General features: G+C 43.3%; 1 protein-coding gene across 8 annotated transcripts in view; it reads right to left on the reverse strand.

Moving 5' to 3' along the window:
- ARMC9 (armadillo repeat containing 9) overlaps window positions 1-20,948 on the reverse strand; it is a 135,941-nt gene that overhangs the window by 72,354 nt on the left and 42,639 nt on the right. For 7 of the 8 annotated variants that reach the window (XM_014836059.3, XM_014836056.3, XM_070489424.1 and 4 more), the window contains exons 10-17: window positions 19,145-19,179; window positions 16,092-16,203; window positions 13,330-13,422; window positions 9,836-9,926; window positions 8,641-8,764; window positions 5,739-5,878; window positions 4,420-4,496; window positions 1,409-1,483 (exon numbers count right to left, since the gene is read on the reverse strand). In XM_014836059.3, coding sequence (XP_014691545.1) covers window positions 1,409-1,483; window positions 4,420-4,496; window positions 5,739-5,878; window positions 8,641-8,764; window positions 9,836-9,926; window positions 13,330-13,422; window positions 16,092-16,203; window positions 19,145-19,179 — 747 coding nt within the window. The remainder of the gene's footprint in view (window positions 1-1,408; window positions 1,484-4,419; window positions 4,497-5,738; window positions 5,879-8,640; window positions 8,765-9,835; window positions 9,927-13,329; window positions 13,423-16,091; window positions 16,204-19,144; window positions 19,180-20,948) is intronic. The other variant, XM_070489425.1, reaches the window with a different exon arrangement.

Raw genomic sequence — 20,948 nt, forward strand, 5'->3', positions numbered from 1 at the left:
TCCAGTTACACATGTGCGAGCCCTCTGGCTATGACTGCACAAGTCTCTGAGGCTCTGTCCCTTCTTCACCTTTTTTCTCTTGGGCTTGGATGATCTCTAAGGTCGTCCTCCCTCATGTCCTACACCTACGGGTCTCTCCTGCCCACGTGGGCCCTGCCCCTTTAATGCCTTCTCCACCCCGTCGCCCTGGATGTCTCTCTTCCGTGCTGCCTTTCACGCTCTGGGATTCCATGTCACCTCCTTTCTTTCTCTCTCCTCAGCCCATGTGTTTTCTTCCTTGTTCTCTGCCTTGGTTGAAAATTCCTCTTTCACCTGATTGACCATAATGCAGAAATTAATCAAGTTTATTTTCCCCTGTTCTATATGGAAAAAGCAGATTTTTGATTTAAAAGCAGTAGGCAATTAAGTTCCACTGTTTACTGTGACCACACAGAATGGTTCTTAAGTTTTTATCTCTGGCATAACTGTTCATGTAATTTTAGACGAACAATTAGAAGATTAAGCAATTCTTCTAAGTAAGCGAAACTTAAGCGGAAGAATATGTTTCATTGGTCTCAAACTGAATTTAGCCTGTGGCTTGACTGTGGAAATATATCTAATCCCTTCATCGTAGCACTTAATACGCACTCTGTTAACCTGATTTCACGTCGTAAGGAAAAAGGACAAAACTCCAATGGTTTCACTGTTTAGATCTACGAACATCTGTCATCTCAAAGCAAGATGCTAATCACCTGAGGCTTGTTTTATTCTTCCAATATAAGCTAATGTAAATGTAACGGAACAAATTGTAATTAGTAATGTAAATACCTTATGGAAACACATTAAATGTGTTTTGTACTAACGTAAACACGTTAAATATTGAATTCACTATGTACCAACCAAACCAAGTACCAGACAGTTTCATCACCTTTATCAGCTTTTCTCTTCCATTTGGTTGCTATCAGAATATCTGCAGATTAAAAGAGTGTTTTGATTGTGCCAGTTCTCAGTTCTGCCACAATTCCTCCAGGAATCCGGGAGGTGAATTTGAGTGATGATTTTTTTCCATTTCATCATTTTCCTGCTAAGTTTCTCCTACTACGAAATCCATAAGCATTCCCTAAGCCCCAAATTAAAATGGGTCATTTAAATTAAAAAAAAAACAATGTCTTCAGCTTTCCAAAAATAAATCCTTCTGGGAACTTTCTAACACTGTGGTTGTTAATCATTTAGGAGCTAGGGATCCCTTGAGAATCTGATAACAGCTACAGACTCTCTCCCCAGAAAACTGCAAATAAGTAAACGGCATACAACTTCAGGGAGTTCATAAACTATCTGCAGCCGTCGCACGGAGCCCAGCCCAGGAACTCCTTGCTCTCCAGCTTCTGAACTGTGGCACTGATAGAAGCTTACACATTTACTTTCTTACCATTGCTCTTGCTTCCTCACGAATGGATGGAATAGAAAGAATGCTGTACAAAGCTCCATTCACATATGGCTGTATCTTTAAGGGGAGAAAAAACAGTCATTTGCAAGTTCTCAAATATTATGCAACTCAATGATCAAACACTACACTTGAGAACAATCTGGCTAACAGGAGAGTGAGCATTACCCTCTTCACAGCTCTCCTGAGCTCTAGGATGCATGACAGACATCTCCATTTGCATGTTCCAGTGACAGCTACAACTAAAAGTTCAAAACCAAGTTCATCATCCCCTCCCAAAGCTTAGTTTCATTGCCTAATTAATGTCATCCTGATCACTCAGCCTAGAACCTCTGGAGTTATCACTGATTCCTCTTTTTACTCTCCAATGTCGAGTCTCCAAGCCATCTTCAACAGGGACCCTTCTTTTCCATATGCACTGCTACTGTCCTTGTTCAGGTATCATCGTCCATGACCTAGGCCACATCACATCTCCAAATGAGTCTCTCTGCCTTCGATGATCACCCTTTAATCCAACTATCGTATCACTGCCCAAATTCTACAACATGGGCCAAATCATCCTTCTCCCTACCTCAGAAACTTTCCACAGGGCCTAGCTGGAAAGTCCTAACTCTTTAGTATAATACTCAGGAACATTCAACGTTTGGCCTCTAAATCATCTCCCTCTGCTCCTCCTTTCCTGCCACCGTGAAGTTCACACTGCACAGATTCCACCCTACTTAAGGGACTTCTCCCTCAACACACACACACACACACACCCCCCCCCCCACACCTTGACCTGGTTCTAGCAGTTCACCTTACTGGGAATGCTCTTCCCACGTGTGTCTAACTGGAAAGCTATGATTCATCCTTTAAAACTCAGCTCAGACATCTCATAGGGAGCCTTTTCCTGACCCCCTAGACAGGGTCCACTCTGCTTCCTGCATCCCTGCACTAACGCACTGGATTCAGTGAATTTTTAAATTTATACTTATGTCTCACCTATTATGAGCACTTCAAGGACAGGACCCATGTTTTACTCACACAGGCAACCCCGACGTTAAGCCTGAACAGGATGTGGTACACAGCAGGCGCTGGATAAATGAGAGCTCTCTTTGAGCAGAGGTGTGCTGCATCCTCTCCCCAGCAATGGAGGAGGGCTCCTCTCCCACCACCCTTTCCAGCAATGGACTTTATTATCATTTTTAATTTTTGCTAATCTAATGGGTTAAAAAAAATCCTATAGTTGTTTTTATTTTCATTTCCCTGACTCTAGAAAAACTAAACATCTTTTCATGTTTATAGGCCATCGAGATTTACTATTCTATAAATATCCTTTCCTCTTTGTTTCCTGGTGGCTTTTTTTCTGTTTGACTTTTACTTATCAATTTATAGGAGCTCTTCATATATTAGGGATATTAAACTTTTGTCAGAGGTGACGCACATTTTTTTTTCAGGGTATTGTTTGTTTTTTGACTTTGATTACAGCATCTTTTTCCATACAAATAATTTACTGTTCACATAGTCAAATACATGCATCTTTTTCTTTATAGCTTCTGGGTCTTGTCTGTCAAGACCATGACTATCTCATACAGTATACATGCATACAGTATACATGATATAAATGATACATAGGTATCATTTATTTGTGCAGCAAACACATTTCTAGGCTCTAAAATACATATTGGTAGATTTTCCAGCTCATTTTCAAAGCAAATGCATTGGAAACAGTTAATGCCAAGATTTGAATCCTTTGGTCTATTCAGTTTTCAGAGCGGACACACTGGTTCCAACACTTGAAACCAACCTAATTAGACGCCAGATCATACTTCCCATTGGGCTCAAGTGCCTGAGTTGAATACAATGGACAGCAGAGCTCACTCAGGTGTAGAAGAAGTTAAGAGCTCGCTGACTTTAAAACACAAAAGGCACAGCACACGCTGTAACAGGCACCACTCGCTAACGCAGCCCACGCCGCCCAGCTGACGGGCCAGGGATGGAGGATGCGGGAGAAATGCACGGAACCCGACGCAGGAGCCCAGCCATGCTCAGCCCGTCCTGCTAACAGACCCCTGCACCTGATGGGGCGAAAGAGGCCAGACTTCTGCCGAGGTTTTGGCTTCAGGTGCAAAGTGATGCCATGGTTTCCGCAAAGGCATTTGCAGAAAGCAGGTGAGAGAATTATCATATCGTTTATTAGTTTTTGTTAATTAGTTTGTCTAGACCTCTATTTTATTTAAAAAGGGCTTGCAAACCATGGGCTAGACAATGGAGAAGATTGCACCAGTGTTGGGGACAATACCAGTATAAGAAGAAGGTAGAACAGCCATTTTGCAGGACAGTTGGGCACTACTCTGCCCTGAGGCTGACGCACAGGTGAGCCGGCAGAGACAAGTGTCTCTGCTGCCCAGGAAAGCTCTGCGCAGGCCCTTGTGGGGCAAGTTCGCGACATCCACTGAGGACCGCTGTGGCAGCACAGAGCTGGAACCAACTGAAGTGGCCACGCCCGGGGACTGGATATTAAATGGGAGGGCTGCAAACAAGGGCCACTTTGCAGTAGTGACAATTAAGGAGCTAGATGTATATAAAGCAACAGAAAGATCCAAAAAACACAGAGAAAAAAGTAAGAAGGAATGCTACAATGCAATCCTATTTCTACAAATTAAATATATCCACACACACCCACACACAATATCAGATAAATTTGCAGGCTACATGCACATCCACAGACACATATTAAACATAACAGAAGAGTGCCAACCTGGGGGGAAGAATGAAGCAGAGAGAGATGATAAGGAGAGAAAAATAATGCATGAGAGGGAGCTAGCACAGGTCAGTGAGGGCAGGGCGCTAGTAAATGGGGAGTGGAGGAACAGCTTCCTGCTTCTGAGCCCCAGAATTTAAAACTTAGAAAAGCTTTGAAGTAGCTTACACAAACACTTGGAGGTGGCAGAGTGCAGTAACCATCTTGGGCCAGCCCTCCCCCAAGCCCAGGACTAGCAGCGAAGACTGAGTACCTCGTGGTTTTCGTGGCCGAGCAGATCTGAAAGAACTTTCAGCACGAGGCCTGCCACCTTGGCACACATGTTTTTCCCTTCAGGAAAACAACAAAACAAAACATAACATGACTAAACTCAGAAGCACCGTTGCAAGTCAAGCAGACTTGAACACAAATCTTGGCTCCTCTGCTTATGAGCTGTGTGACCTTGGGTGAGTCACTAAACCAATCTGGGCCTCAGTTTCCTCCTCTGGGAGTCCTTAGGGATTATTAATATTGACCTCACAGGCTGGTGTAGAATTCAGTAACTCAGTATAGGCTGGCATACTCCGAGTGCTCAGTAAATGGCGGTGGTTATTATTATGCACGCAGAGCACAGAGCTACTCATTGGAGTGAGAGCACCACATACTATAAGCAGAGTTCTACCTCCCAAGTGCACATGCCATCATCATGCTAATCACACAGGTACTTTAGTAATTCTGAACATCATCATAACAATCATTGCAAATAAACAGATGATCATAAGAAAAGCTGACAATAATCTGATAAATGTTTTAAAGCTAGGACATTTGCATATGCTATTTTTTAAAAGAGGGAGATTGAAATAACAGTCATTCATTCGACAACACACAGTTAGGCAGTTCAGATGACAAGGCACCCAAGGGTGAGGAAGCTTCTAACAAACACCCTGGAGCTATGTATCCAGGGGCCCCTCTTCTCCCTGTACTGGGCTGCTCAGATGGAGGTCAGCCAGAGGCTGGATGTGGCACTTCTTCTAAAGAGGCTTCTTGCATCCCAGGTAACAGATCATTTAAATGGGATGGCACCTGTACAAAGCTAAAATCACTACTTTTATTGATCAAGGACATAAATGACTTTAGATGTTCCCCAGAGAAGCTCCACTTCCAGGGGGTGGAGTGAGACATGACTGTGATTAAGAGCAGGGAGCAGGTTATCTTTGCTCGGCCACCAACTGAGTCCTGTAGAACCTTGGGAACATACTTCTCTGTCTTCAGATAAAACGGATCGTAATTCTTAACTTCCGATCTTTGAATAATGCAATGAAGATGAGGAAAAATGTAAACTAATTTAATTTCCTCTTAATGTGGGCACTGCATATATATAAAATACTCTTTCCAAAGCCAGAACGGTATTTTGGCTTCCGGGATGCAACAGCTTTATACCTAGTTGGAAATGCTTTACACTCTGTTTTCAGTTTTCTATGAGGGAAACTAAAGGCAAACCACATCAGGCTCATTGGTACTCCAGATTCAAGGGTCAGGATCTCTTCCCCTCCCCACACGGGAGCCAAGGGGCGGGCGCTGAGGCTGGGAGACCTGCGCTCCGGAGGCAGAGGTTCATGAGCAGAGCCACCGAATACTCCAGCGTGTAGTCAGACAGGCAGTCGGGGTCCTTCAGAATATCAATGAGCCAGAAGATGAGGCCATCTCGAATCATCGCTGTCTGCAGCGGGCGCCTGGGAAGAAAACACCTACAGGTAAATCACAGCTGGCAGGAAACTTTTCACCCAAGAGTATGTAGTAATGCGACTGCATTCAGAAGTGACAGAGTCCCCGGAAGACAGACTCTGCGGAATATCTTATTGTCAGACCCACACAACTGAAGCAACAACAATAAACTCTACACCCACCTCAGGGACATTAATGGTTTAAAGAAAGATACGGCAGGAAGGAGACCTTCTACTTTGAAAGTTTCCTTTTCAATATTTAGAATTAGCAGGATATTATTTCAAATATTTAATAACTATTTATTGATAGCTTTTGTTTACTTAACCCAGGAAACAGAGTCATAGAAATAATTCATTGACAAACAATTTTTACCTAAATTCTAGCCTATATAATCCAGCATAGGCACTTTGAGCTGCGTAAAAACAAAAAAAAAAGAAAAGGAAAAAACTAGCTCAATACCATTTTGATTCAGATCTCTGTAGAGCAAGGGTAATTTAATAACCTGAGTAATATAATTTATATCGAATTTATTTTCCACCCAAGGTCTAGGTGTAAAATCTTACAAAATCCAATGGCTCATCAAAGTGTGTTATAGTAAATGTCATCATGTCAGTCTTAAGAATTGACGAGACTAAGCATGGTATCACCATGAGAAGTCATCTGAATTCTTTGAAAATCAAACAGCATGGTGGAACCACCACTGTGCATCTCCTAATGAACAGGTTATGGTAAACCTATCACCAAGGACAGTAACTGTTCATGCTATTCTTAAACACAACACCCACCTGATCAATGTAATTTATTAGAATACAACAAAGACTACGCTCTTTTGGTAAGCCTTGCTACTTTCTACATTCATCGTAGAGACTCTGGAAAACTGCAAAAACATCAAGCACATTTCTAGAACAGAAAAGCTTAAATTACTGTTTGAAGGAAAATAAAAAATTGGCAGTACGGTAAATATCTGCATTACCAGGCAGAAGTATTTCTTCACCATATCTTAACTCTGTTACTATAGTTATTGAATTTCTAAAAGTTTTCCAAATACATTCAACATCAAGCTAAATTATCTTTATAAACAAACAGAAAGGAAGTGTTCATATGATCTGAGGAAGTAAAATCTGTGGAGATTACTTAGTTCTTTTCAGTTCATATTGTTAAATAAGAAATTTTCATCAGCAGGGACCTGGCAAATAGGAACTACACACCTACAGCTTTCCCTCACTAAACATTTACCCACTTAGAACACATCACTTTACAGGCTTCAGGTCATCAGTAAGAGTCAGTCAAATGTCAACCACATCTGATGGGAAGAAAGTGTGTTCAGAGGAGGACTGGCAGAAAAAGCTGAGGACTCAAGGTACTAAAATTCTTAATAAAGTCAAAGAGAAAGTGAGGTGGTCATAAGGGAACATGGATGCTGGAAGAATTAGCATATGACCCAGCAATTCCACTCCTAGATACCCACCCAGGAGAAAGGAAAATATACATCCACACAAACACTTGTATGCAAACGTTCATAGTGGCACTGTGCACAGTAGTCAAAAAGTAGAAACGACCCTCATATCCAAAGTACTGATATGTGCTACCACATGGGTGAACCTCCAAAGCATCATACCAAGTGAAAGAAGCCCGTCACAAAAGAACACATGTCATATGATTCCATATGAAATGTCCAGTACGGGTAAATCCGCAGAAAGCAGAGTAGTGGCTACTTGGGGCGAGGGGTAGGAATGAGGAATGACTGTAAATAGGCAAGAAGTTCCCTTTTGGGGTGATGGAAATGTTCTAAAATTAGATTGTGGGAATGGTCACACAACTCTGTAAATATAGGACAAATCACTGAATTGTAGACTTCAAATGGGTGAACTTTTTGGTATGTAAAGTACATCTCAACAAAGCTGTCAATTAAAAAACAAAGCTCTCGGAAGACATCAGATCTGGTTCAAGGAGAGGTGTCTGATTTTCAAATTTCTGAAGTGGAGCAGTTCCAAGGCATGACAGGGTCCAGGCTGAGGCTACAGGGAGGCTCGCTGGGATGTATGGACAAGGAACCAGGAGGCTCCAACTCTGCCTTCTGCAGAAGTCACACCTACTCTCCTTGTGCATCTATGTGCACATCCCCCACAACGGACTGTGAGCAACTTGAGGGCTGAGGCTCTCAGGTTTCATTCATGTGTAGAGCTCCAAACCTTGCACATGGCCTCAGACACAACCTAGCACCTGGTCAGCACTGCATGATGTTCATTAGGAGAATATAACAGTGCTTTAAAAATGTCTTCCTCCTGGGCTAGCCTGGTGGCCGAGTGGTTAAGTTCACATGCTCTGCTTCCATGGCCCAGTGACAACCCAAGAGACAGACCTGGGCATGGACCCAGCACTGCTCACCAAGCCATGCTGAGGTGGCCTCCCACATAGCAGAACTAGAACGACTTACAACTACAATATACAACTATGCACTGGTGGGCTTTGAGGAGAAGAAGGAAAAAAAAAAGATTGGCAACAAATGTTAGCTCAGGGCCAATCTTCAAAAAAAAGCAAAAGTCTTCCTCCATCCACAGCAGCCTTGAGCAGGATGGTTTAGAGGATTAGAGATACGCTTTCTAGCTCTATCTTGGAAAGTCACCCAACCTCTCCTAAGCGTTGGCTGAAAAAATACCATTTGCCTCTTGGGTTGTCTCTGGGACTGAATAAGCACAAACCAGTGTTTAAAAAAAAAAAAAAAATTTGATTTCACAGGAGCTGCCATAACGTATTGCACGGTTAGCACCTGAGGCTGAACTTCTGCAAGGCCCCAAGAACATTCTCCCGGGTGATGATGTCCTTGTCTTCCTCCTTCAGCCTCTCCTCCAGCATCCGCAGCACCTTTGTGCTCTGGGCTAGGTAGAGGCGACCTATTAATAAACCAGAGATGAACAAGTGAGAAAGGGAAAGAATTCATCTTGTGTTAAGTTCATGCTCCAAAAACACTTTCTATGAAAACTTTGCATAGGACACATGTAGAGTTTGTATAATTTTATCTTCTAAAGAACTTATTAAAACATATTTCTCCTGCGAAGTTGGTTTTAATGAACAGAAAACCACTCTTCTTGTACTCTAAACGTAGTTCATCACTATGTTCTTATGCGTAGCAGTGTCCTTTATTTACCTGAAATGTTGAACCCAAAAGTCAGATCTATGAGGAGAAAGGGTGTGGGGAATCTGGGTGTGATGAGCCCCTTAGTCGCTACAATAGAGGCAGCCAAGTAGTGCTTTCTGGCCACGCTCCTTGATCCTTCTAGATATGCCCATGGCCTGGAGAAGAAGTTGGGCACTATATCTGGGACCCTATTTATAAGCCTTGAATTGTCACTAGCCTGTTGTGGACTTCTTGACACTGACAATGTTAATTCCATATGTAAATTTCAACAGTCTTATATGAATGGTCCCTGGCACATACCCGGCTTGTGATAAATATGTGCTAAAGGGATGGAAGAACGGACAAGTGAATGAATGAACAAACTTTTGGAGTATAGTATATTCATAATTTGAAAATTCCCCTTATCCAGGTTAAAAAGAGATTAAACATATTAGAACTTAAGAAATATGATGGCACTTTGTAAAATCATTTCGAATTCAGTTATGGTGACGTGTTATTTTTGGAATTTTCGAATCCTCTAGATTTAAGAGGTAATAGTCCTTCGAAGGAAACGGTACAGTGCTTATTTGGATCAGCTTTAATTGTTTCACCAAAATAAAACCAGAAGGCTTACAAAACAAGCTCCAAAATCATCAAAATTTGGTCTGACATAAACTACAGCAACATGACAACTAATTTTCACAAAAGACCTTAGAGGCATTAAACTGTAATAAACTGAGGGAACATATGTCATCTCTAATAAATTTGGGGAAGAACATCCATTCTCAAAGGAAAAAACACATCAGTAAGACCTGGCTCTTCTCCTTGAAGAAAGATGACATCTTACCTTCTGCCAGGGAGGCAAAGGCGTTGATGAGCCTGGCCATGTACTGCCGCACCACCTCACTCCTGGAGTGCAGCAGCTGCAGCACGCCCCTCTGTGGGGAAGAACGGCCAAGTTACAGAAAAGTGAGACATAAACATACGTCTCCTCTATGGGTCTGGTCTTCTCTTCCTCTGGGTGAATTTATTAGAGGTGAAATAAACAGAATAAAGCCAAAAATTTCATCTGGAAATCTTGATTTCCAACTGATTATTTCTGAGGGTTTATAAAAATAAGTTATTCAGACTCCTAAATTAAAAGAATTAATTATAGAAAGCACTTAGAACAGGGACTGACACAAGGAGGCAACACTGTTGCTATTATTGTTGCTTATGTTTTTCCGGGTTAGAACGACAGATCCAACACATACATCTAGTTCTGCTCCCTCCAAACAACAGTAGAACTACAGTAAATGGATTTTTAAAAGAGACACAAATTCTCAAGGACAGAGAGAACCGCGCAAGAAACTATAACAACACAATTCTGGAATCAGGAATGCAGGATCGCAACAGACCTAGCAGACACACGAATGCCAAACAGGCAACAAGAGATTACCCAATTTACATCACTTAGTCCTCAAAAGGCTCAAGAACTGGGCAAAATAAAGATGAACGAACGAAAGCTGTTAAAGAAGCAGCTGGATCCCAGTCCAGTGGCTCCTGCACACCCGCCCTCCTGTGCGCCTCCCACCCAGGTCCGGGTGCGCTCTCTTTGGAGGGTAACACAAAGGGTCTCTGCATGGGGGACACCAGGCACAGGTGAGCAAGGCTTCCACTCCACAATGGAGAGGGGCAGCGCCTAAATGCAGAGTGAACGCTGAACAGAGAGCCACCCCCATGCCTCTTCCCCTTCCTGGCTCCCAGAACACTGGCAACCAGACCCTTACCGTCTAGGCAGGAGACCAGAAGACACTTCTTGGAGGAAAATGACCAGCCCAAGGGAAAGAACTAGAGATCCTGAAACAAAGGTTCCTAACAGATGGCCACCCGGATCCCCCTCAGTGGAGCTCATGTCTAGAGGCCCTACTCTCATCCTCAGAACTTCCACTCGGCTTTTCAGTCCCCCATCTAAACATTAGGAGATAACCAAGGTCTACCAGAACCCTAAGGAAAGTTTCTAACCTGGAAAATAAAGCCAAAACAAATGGGTGGCGGGGAGGCAACTTGCAGGAGGTGAGACGGTGCAGGGAGAAGAAAACTAAAAATAAACAAAAATTTGTCACTAATATCCTGAGAGACATAAGAAGCTATATTGTATCCCTGAAACAACAGAATGCTGTCAAAAATAAATGAGCTCTTGGGCCAGCCTGGTGGCACAGTGGTTAAGTTTGCACGCTCTGCTTCAGCGGCCTGGAGTTTGCCAATTTGGATCCTGGGCCTGGACCTAGCAGAGCTTATCAAGGCATGCTGTGCAGGCATCCCACATATAAAGTAGAGGAAGATGGGCACAATGTTAGCTCAGGGCCAGTCTTCCTCAGCGAAAAGAGGAGGATTGGTGGTAGATGTTAGCTCAGGGCTAATCTTCCTCAAAAAAAAAAAAAAAGGAGTTCTCCAAGAGCTAAGGCTGCACACTAAAGTTTGAGAAACACTCGGCTGGACAAACTAACTAACCAACCACTTCATTTCCTGACTGAAAGGGTCAATTTATTTTGGTGTCATGGTGACACGGCATGCATGTCACATAAGGAGGTTTCCTGTTCTGTAGATTCTCTGACATCTTAAGATAACTCCAGCAGGCCCCCAGATTATTATTATTATTATTTTTAAACTTTTTTTTGGTGAGGAAGATTCACCCTGAGCTAATATCCATTGCCAATCTTCCTCTTTTTTTTGGTGAGGAAGATTGGCCCTAAGCTAACATCTGTGCCAGTCTTCCTCTACTTTGTATGCGGGATGCCTCTACAGCATAGCTGATGAGTGGAGTAGGGCTGTACCTGGATCTGAACCCACAAACCCAGGCTGCTGAAGCAGAGTTCATGGAACTTTAACCACCTGGCCACAGGGCTGGCCCCACGTTATTGTTTTTTTTAAAGGAAAAAGCACTGGGGCCAGCCCGGTGGCATAGTGGTTAAGTTTGCATGCTCCAATTCGACGGCCCAGAGCTCACTGGTTCAGATCCCTAGCACAGACCTACATACCACTCATCAAGCCATGCTGTGGCAGCATCCCACAGACAAAACAGAGGAAGACTAGCACAGATTTAGCTCAGCAACAATCTTCCTCATCCAAAAAAAAGAAAAGAAAAGAAAAAAGCACTACCAATTAAGCTATAACAGGCCATCAACTATTAGATACACTCCAATTTCAGAGATGCCAAAGTGGGGAGGAAAAGCACATCTTAGATTCAATGGAATATGACAGCTCAGAAAGAATCAGTATTGAATTTGCTCTTTGAACCTGAGTTTCTAAGTCACAACCACATACTATTCAACTGCTTCCTACCTTATAGGCTGGTTTCAACGTCACTACAAATACAAACAGAAAGAAAAGGAAAAGAAGTCAAGAATTTGAGAGACTATTTCTCAAAATTAACTCTCCTATGGGAGCAATAAGACCACATTCAAAGAATAAACTAGCACTCAAAACTCCGGCCTGTCATCGCCTGTGCACCCAACAGATTAACGCGCCACTCAGCTTTCACAGGGCGCTGTTTCATCAGTGATGTATTGATACTCCACTCAGCGCACACACACTGTGAAGCTTAACAAGAGGGAGACAAAGAAGGTAGAGTATTCTGGATGAACATGCAACTCAAATAAGTGAAATGCAGTGTCTTCTCGATACATGCCATGTTCAAGATCTCGATCCTCCTCCCGTCCAGTGAAGTCTGGCGCCAGTAACAGGTAAGGGGATGAGGAGTGAGGAGGAGAATGACCATGTGTTGATTACTCTGTGCTGGGCCCTGGCTGAAGCACTTCCCACATGCGACCACATGCAGTCAGTCATCCCGACAACCTCATGAGGCAGGTGATGGCTCCTTCTCAGGGATGGGGAAGCTCCCTGAGACTGAGTGCCTCGCGTCATTGCCCACTGCATCATTGGACCTATCTGGTCCAAAGCTATCTACAAATACTGTTAAAGACACATTTTAATTCAGGCAGGCCCAGATGCAAAACACTGGAATTTGCTTACCTACCTTGCCCATCATAAGTCCTGCTGAGCTTGCAGACTCATGGTAGCAGTGGGGTAAGGGAAAGAGGGGGCAATTTGAGAAAAGGAAAAACGGCAGAGAAGAGCTCCCGAGTTGACTCAAGCAGTTCTGACTTGTTCAGGACTCTTCATAGAGGTGAAAAGTGGGCCAGCGTCCAGAGTGAACAGCAGATCTCACTAGCTACAGGAGCTGCAGGCTAACATATGGTCACTGTGCTCAAAATACGCATAGAAATGGAAGCTTCCCCTTGTGAGATCGTCCCCTAGAGTGGAAGCCTCTGGCTGGGCTCTGGCCCACCTCTCACCCACCTGGCTGTGGCTATGACAGTCCAAGAGGTCGTTGCTGATGTACGCCTGCAGGACAGTCTCCCTCTGCTCTCCAGGATGGGACGTGGTCAAGCGCTAGAAGGAAGAAAAACAAAAGTAACAAGACCTGAGTCTGAACATGGAGAGAAATGTTAATATAGCAGGTATGTTTTAAATAGCAGTACCAGTAACTACACATTTTACCAAGCAAAATGAAAAACATCCAGCTGCGGGGCTACATAACCAGTCAACAAATCAAACAGCAAGAAATTACAATGTCGTACTTCCTAACAGGTGATATAGTAGTCACCTTATCCACAGGAGACCTCCAGGGAAGAGAGGTGGCAGATGCCTGGCTTGTTAAGTGTGCAGATAAGGGAGAGCTCACCAACACCTAGAGAGGGGTTTTTATAGGAAGGGGCTCAAGAGTTGAGTAGAAGGATAAGCAGATTATTAGCCGGCACAGGAGAGTGTGCCTTGTGAGGGATGGGGAAGTGTGGTCCAGCTCAGGGAGGTGCAAAAATACAGGGTGCATTTGAGTGGAGCTCCGTGGGGGAGGCACAAGGTAGGTTGTGGAGGGTTTCGAATGAACGCATTGCCAACAAATGAGACTTTATCCTATAGGGACGGATACAGCCGTACTGTGAATTGTGTGTGTGTACGCGTGTGTGCATGTGTGTGCGTGCATGTGTAGGGTAAGCCAGGTAGAATTCTGTAGATGTTGAAAAGCTGTAAGTCTGTTCTATTGTGTTAAGTAAAAATTTACTTCATGTCTGTAGTGTTAATTAAAAGAAAAATGTTGTGTGGGGAGCACGTGAAATGTGTGTGTGCTTGTGCACGTGGGTGTGTACAGGTATGAGTTAGGATATAAGAAAGCCATGTAACTAACGTGAGCAAATGTCCTTGCTTTTCCAGGAAAATCTTACTAGATAAATGTCCCTGAGACCACAGGCCCTGCTCCAGCCAACGAGAAGCTGGATGTGTACAGAACAACGTGGTGGGGGGACAAGAAGAGCAACAGACCCCACAGAACTGAAAGGTGGAGGTCCCCAGAGGCAGGTGTTGCTGACAGATCAGATCCACAGCAGCCAAGAAGGGTGGCCTGAGGGGAGGGAGGACTATCTTAAAGGAGGGTGGTGCCAGGAGCGTCACATCTGGGCGCTGCCACCCTTCTCTTGAGTTCACTGAGGCTATTGCTGGGCTGGGTGGAGGGGCTGGAGCGGGGGTGCTGGTGGGGTCACAGACAAAGTGATAAGAAATATGTTTATTTTTCCTGGTTATTCTGTGACAGTGCCACTCACTCAGCAAAGGAATACCCTGTTTCCCCACGAGACTCGGCAGCATGGCCTGATAGGAAGTGCCAGCTGGACAGACTAAGAGCCCAAGAAAAGAAAGCTTTGGTAACTTGAGCAGAGAGAGGCTAATGTCAAGGGCAGGAATGGCCACTGGAGATTTCTCATGCTGCCCCACCCACTCTAGTCAACTGACACAAACAAAACCAGAGCAGACGTCACTGACTGACCACAGGACTCTTTCTGCTGATCCTGGACGCGTCCTCAGAGTACTCCTCAAGACCATATTCCAGGAAGCACTACCAACCATCAGAAGCGCAAGTGAGGAGACCTTTTCCTATCCAAAGATAGAGAAAGGCATTTTGATGCCAAGATACCCTGAAATTCGGGGATTCATGAAGGGGTTTGACACTATTAGAGGGTGAGTTAGAATGGATTGTTCAGGGAGAGAGCCAACCAGTGTTGGCTTAGGCCAGCAGTTCTCAAGGTATAGTCTGGGAAACCTGAAGGGCCCCCAAAACCCTTTCAGAGGGTCTACAAGGTCACAATTGTTTTCATAATAATACTAAGATATGATTTGTCTTTTTTATGGTCAACCTCTCAGAGGCTCTATGAAGTATGTCACTGTGACAAATCGAATGCAGAAGCAGATATATGAGAATCCACCTGTCTTCCACTAAGCCAGACATCAAAGAAACTTGCAAAAATGTAAAACAATACCACCCTTCTCACTAATTTCTTTTGGTTTGGAAAATAGTTATTTTTTTATTAAAAATATGTTATTTATGTTATGTACTGGGTTTACTATTGTTCATCTTAAATGAATTAATAAACACATATTTCATGTTTCCTCATGTTGAAAAACATATTTCAAGTTTTAATTTCCAGTACTGTAAATGTTGGTACATAAAAGTCACATAAACAAAAGCTCTTTGGGCTCCTCTAATTTTTGAGAGTGTAAAGGGGTCTGAGACCAAAAAGTTTGAGAACCACTGAATTGTGATCAATCTGAAGACTGGGGAGAAAAGTAACAATTTAGACCAGGCTTTATTTCCCTTAAAGACTCGTTAATAAGTTTTCACCCTGGACGTCTGCTCCTGCGCCTGCATGGTACCACCTGAATACAGGGCTCTCTGTGAGCATGACTCTGTGCTCTAACCCGTCGACCCCCACCAGCTGTGAGTGTGGCTCATGACCAGGAAAGGCTAGACGACATGGGCTATTTCCTGGGCCTTGAAACTGCACACAGCAAATTATCAAGTGAAGGCAACGGCAACTGTGATATCAATACAGGGGTTTTAAAAAAGAGGCCAAAGCTATGTTCAGAAGCTGCTTCTACTGTAGGCTCTTGGTGTCAGCAGGCAGCAGGAAGAAAGATTTTTAGTAGATGTATTACAAGATACAAGAAGGCGGCCAGCCAAGAAAACAGGCATGGTCTTTTTTTTTTTTCAACTTCAAGGGAAAGGTACGTACCCAGCGCAGAGCCTGCAACAAGAAGGCTTTCAAGCGGTCACTCCCCAAAGTCAAATCCTTCTTCAGTTTTTCATAATCCAAGGAGGGCAGTAATGGGACATCCTTCAATTTCCTACTCAGCAACACAAGTTCAAAGAGAAAGAAGAGGGCAAAAGGGCATGTTCATTATACCTCCGGAGCATCATGACGTCCAATCTAGAGCTGCTCTGATGGAACGGACCAGCAGTGGCCCACTTGTTTTCTCCGTGCTGCTGGAATTAACTCCAGGCTTCCACAGAGGGGGCTGGGTCCCAGGCTCCCCATCCCAGCTTCACGTAGCTCAGCTCTGCCTTTTCTGTTGTACGTACTATGGCTTTGAATAACACTTTTCCTAAAATGAGGAGCCTCTGCCTAAATGGTTTAGAAACTAGTGCATTCACCTTAGGCTGGGGCTCCATATGATGGGGAGGAATGCAGGCATGAATGAAAGGGGGATGCCTCCTTGGAAGGCTGCCCAAGTTCTATTTAGAATCCTGACAAAGCCAAAGACTATCAGCATCGGCAGGTCCCAAGAGTGCTCCCTAAAAACCTGAAGACACTGGTCCTCTCAAGTCTGAGGGACCAGAAAGGGGGAATGTGAAGGACAGACCAGAGGCCAGGAAACAACTGTGAAGAGTACGTGCACAGCTGACCATCCAGGGAGGCAGAAGGGCGTGGTCAGGAAGTGGCATGGGGGACACACCTGTGAGACAGGTGGTAAGAGGGACAATTTGCAAACCCTCCTCAAGAGGACTCCAGGTCAAAGACCTCGGGGAAGCCAGGTTTCAATTATGAGACTTCTGTCAGAGATCTACACAGCGCAGAAAGACCCAACACCTGCCTTTGGTTGGCCAGAAACAAAAGGAGCCACCTCAGATTCCCTGTCACTAAAACAAGTGTCTTCCTATTCAACTTCCTATGACTCTATCACTATTTCAAAATTAAAAAACTAAAAAACAGAAACTAAAATATGATTCTTCTAATATTACGCCGGTAGCATTATTACTCCCAGCACAATGTTAAATGCAGATTCAAGAAGAGTTGGGTGAAAAGACTAAAGATGTAGGGTCTTGTTTATTTTTAAGGGTGGAAGAGAAACTGAGATAATACCGTTGAGGGTTAGAATTTGGGGTACTTTAAAATTTTCTTTTTCTTATGTTTCGATAGCATTCAAATGTTCGATAATGAGCATGTATTACATAATAAGGAAAAATTTTATGCTGTTTTTTTGATATTAGTTTTTAAAGACAAAGTGAGATCCTTTTATAGCACCCAGAAGAAAAGGCCAGAAAAGAGGGCAACAAAAGAGATCTCAATAAACCCTCCTGGGAAAGAGAGTCTTCTCTTTTATACATCAAACAATAAACCCATATATGTGGCATACTGACTATTTTGACACTTTTTTTCCGTGAGGCAGATACCATTGTGAGTTTCATAATTAATACAGATCCTTCTAAAATTCCAATTCTAAATAACTGGTCAGTATTCTTCAAAAGTGTCAAGGTCATTAAAGGCAAAGACTGAACAACAACTTCAAATTAAAGGAAACGATGACACGACAACTAACTCAATGTGTGATTCTGGACTGAATCCTGGCCCAGAGAAAGGACACAACGGAACAACTGGTCAAATGGGAACAAGGTAACTTTCTGATTTTGATAACTGTACTGGGCTTGTGTAAAATATTAACACTAGGCAATCTGAGTGAAGGGTATATGGGAATCCTTTGTACTGTTTTTGCAACTCTGAAATTATTTCAAGATAAAAATGCTTTTTACTTTAAAATTTAAACAGGCTCTTATTTTAGACAAAAAAAGTTCCAATTGTAAAGCCAAGTTTGATAATGTTCTATAGTTGGGGTGCTTCTATTGGAGGGAAGAAAAACTGTCATATTTGGGCCATAACTACTTGCTAGTAATGGCAATATTGCCAAATAAATTAATTACCAACTAAGTTTCTCAGCAACCCCACATTTCTGCAGTCCAGCCACTCTCCCACTGTCCAAGAAGACTGTGCCATACCCTCCCCTCTGTCCTCTTAACCCCTCCACCAACTACCCCCCTTTACTTTCTGCAGGTGGTCTTGCTCTTCAGCACTGGAACAGCATGAGCAGACACCCTCATGGAGGTGTGCTTGGAGGTGTCCTCATGGAGGAAGAATGCTTATTAAGTCCCTGGCACTGTACAAAGTGTTTATATATATTAACTCATTTTTATCCTCACAACAATCCTATAATAGATTTCATTATTATTCTCATTTTGAGGAAACTGAGGCACACAGGAGTCACATACGTGGCCCAAGGTCACAGAGCTGGTGGCAGACGTGGGATTGTAACTCCAGCAGTCTGAGCTCGTAAGCACTACATTATACAGCCTCCAGCCGAAGAGAATGAAGTGCAGGGTCAACGTCAGACTCAGGCGGCACTGAAGGAGGAGGACGCTGTGCCTACCCCACATGTCTGAGTAATCTCTCAGTAACCCCCCATATCCCCCAAAAAAGCAGGCTCACAGGGTCACCAGAACCCACCCTAGTCCTCAGGTCCATGCCAAAGGTTCCCCACTTCCTCGTTACTGCAACACACACGCCTGATGAAGTTCTCGTGCAGCAGACACCCCATGGGTGACAACCTAATTGATGTGGATAGGAACGCTCAGGTATACACAAAGCTATCCTGTGGCCCTGGTCACAGTGTGAACCAGGAGAGAACATAAATTTAGACACTGCAACGTTCTGTTGACTGCCCTATGACAGTAGATTAAATTGGTTCCTATGGAATATCATAGGGACAGTTCAACTATTTTTTTCATTCGATGCTACCTCACCAACATAAATAGAATTAATATTAAAAGATACTTCCAGTTTAACAATATTACTTATAATTACTGGTCTTTCCTTTGATATCTACACAGCCCCAGGTAATCAAACGCATTCTCTAAGCCAGGCTGTTAAGACGAGCATTTATTACAGCTATTGTGAATTCCAGTTTTACCCCCACTTATTCTCCTTAATGACAATTCCTAAGGGCAATTACTTACGTGGGTGCCAAGGAGGCTCTTAACATGGTTGAAGCCTGAGAGGGAGGAGGACAGAAGAAAACAGATGGTGTTAAACATTGATGGCAATGCATTAATCCTAAATCACTATAACACAGAATCAACAGATTTGCAAAGTTTTTGATTCACCAGGATTCTCCAACCATAATCATATACGATTTAAAAATTAGCCCAAGCCAGAGTTAAACAGTACACCACGGCTGCATTTCCCAGGCCACCCACCCTTGCTTTGTAGCTGCTCCACTCCAAGGACTACACTATAAAAAGACGGGTGGGTTCTCCCCGGCCAAATTCCCAGTTACTCAAAGCTGCCCAGTCAAGGACACCATAAAGAACAAAAGCTATGAAAATCATTTTATTATCCTGTTCTTTCTGTATTAAGATTTTCTCTTTGGGGGCTGGCCCCATGGCCGAGTGGTTAAGTTCGTGCCCTCCGCTGCAGGCGGCCCAGTGTTTCGTTGGTTCAAATCCTGGGTGCGGTCATGGCACTGCTCATCAAACCACGCTGAGGCAGCGTCCCACATGCCACAACTAGAAGGACCCACAACGAAGAATATACAACTATGTACTGGGGGGGATGGCTTTGGGAGAAAAAGGAAAAAAATAAAATCTTTAAAAAAAAAAGATTTTCTCTTTGGGTACAAAAATGACAAAGGCACTCAGTACCAAGTCAAACACTATAGAGGTGTTTATAGAAAAATTACCGGTCCCCCTCCCACCCCACTCCCCTCTCTGCCTGTCTCTAGGCCAAATCGTTGCCTACTTTACAGACAGTCGCACTGTCCCGTTGACTGTGGTTGTTGTTATTTTTTGCCGCTACAGGAAATACTGTATTAAACATGTATTAAAATTGACTTGAGAAACAAATAACCAAGTGCTGCATGTGGCGCTCGTTTAGACGACTCAAACCAACTGTAAAAAGGTATTTTGAGAAAATAAGGGAAATCTGAATATGGACTGCACTGATATTATATGACACTAAGGAATTAGCGATAATTGTATTTGGCATTGTGGTTATGTTTTGTTTTTTAAAGCCCTTCCCTGTTAGAGATATATATTGAATTATTTATAGGCAAAATGGTATAATGTTTGGAATCAGTTCAAAAACAGAATAAGTGGATAAGAAGAGAGGACATCTCAGCCCTTGGTGGAGGCCTTTCTGAAGGGGCAGGCAGTGGTTCTCGGTCCACTCTATGTCACCACAGCCCTCGAACAGTCGTTATCCATGCTCAACATATTGAACTGTGATTATTTTGAAATTATTTCTGTGCCTTTCTCCTTTAGCAGACATTGAACTCCATAAGGGCCAGAGATATATCACCCTCGTGGCCCCAGCACCTAGGACAGTGCCTGGACACATAGAGGCATCATCCAACACTCACTGAGTGAATGAGTGAAGACTGACTTCCAAAAGCGGGCACTCCAGAATCCTTGACTGATTTAATCCACCAGCCCTGGCCGATGGCCCTGCTCTCCACTGCTTCCCTCTGCAGTGTTTACAGACCACGTAGATCCCCGCCTTGGAAACAGCAAACCCTGCTTTTAAATGGCTCATGACCATGTATGTTTTTATATTTTTAAACCTTTGATTTTTTTTTAATTAAAGGAATTACCTATTCCTGTTATTGGTTTAAATAGCAAGGAGCTCAGAAAATAAGTTTGAACTGTCATCTAAATTACTCATCTAACACATTAAGGAAACCAAGAAGCCAAGATCTTGAGTCAAATAAGGAAATGGCCATACTAAAATATTAGCATAATATATAGACAAAAGAAAAATATTTTA

Source organism: Equus asinus, chromosome 19 (assembly GCF_041296235.1).
Source record: "Equus asinus isolate D_3611 breed Donkey chromosome 19, EquAss-T2T_v2, whole genome shotgun sequence".
Classification (NCBI taxonomy): domain Eukaryota; kingdom Metazoa; phylum Chordata; class Mammalia; order Perissodactyla; family Equidae; genus Equus; species Equus asinus.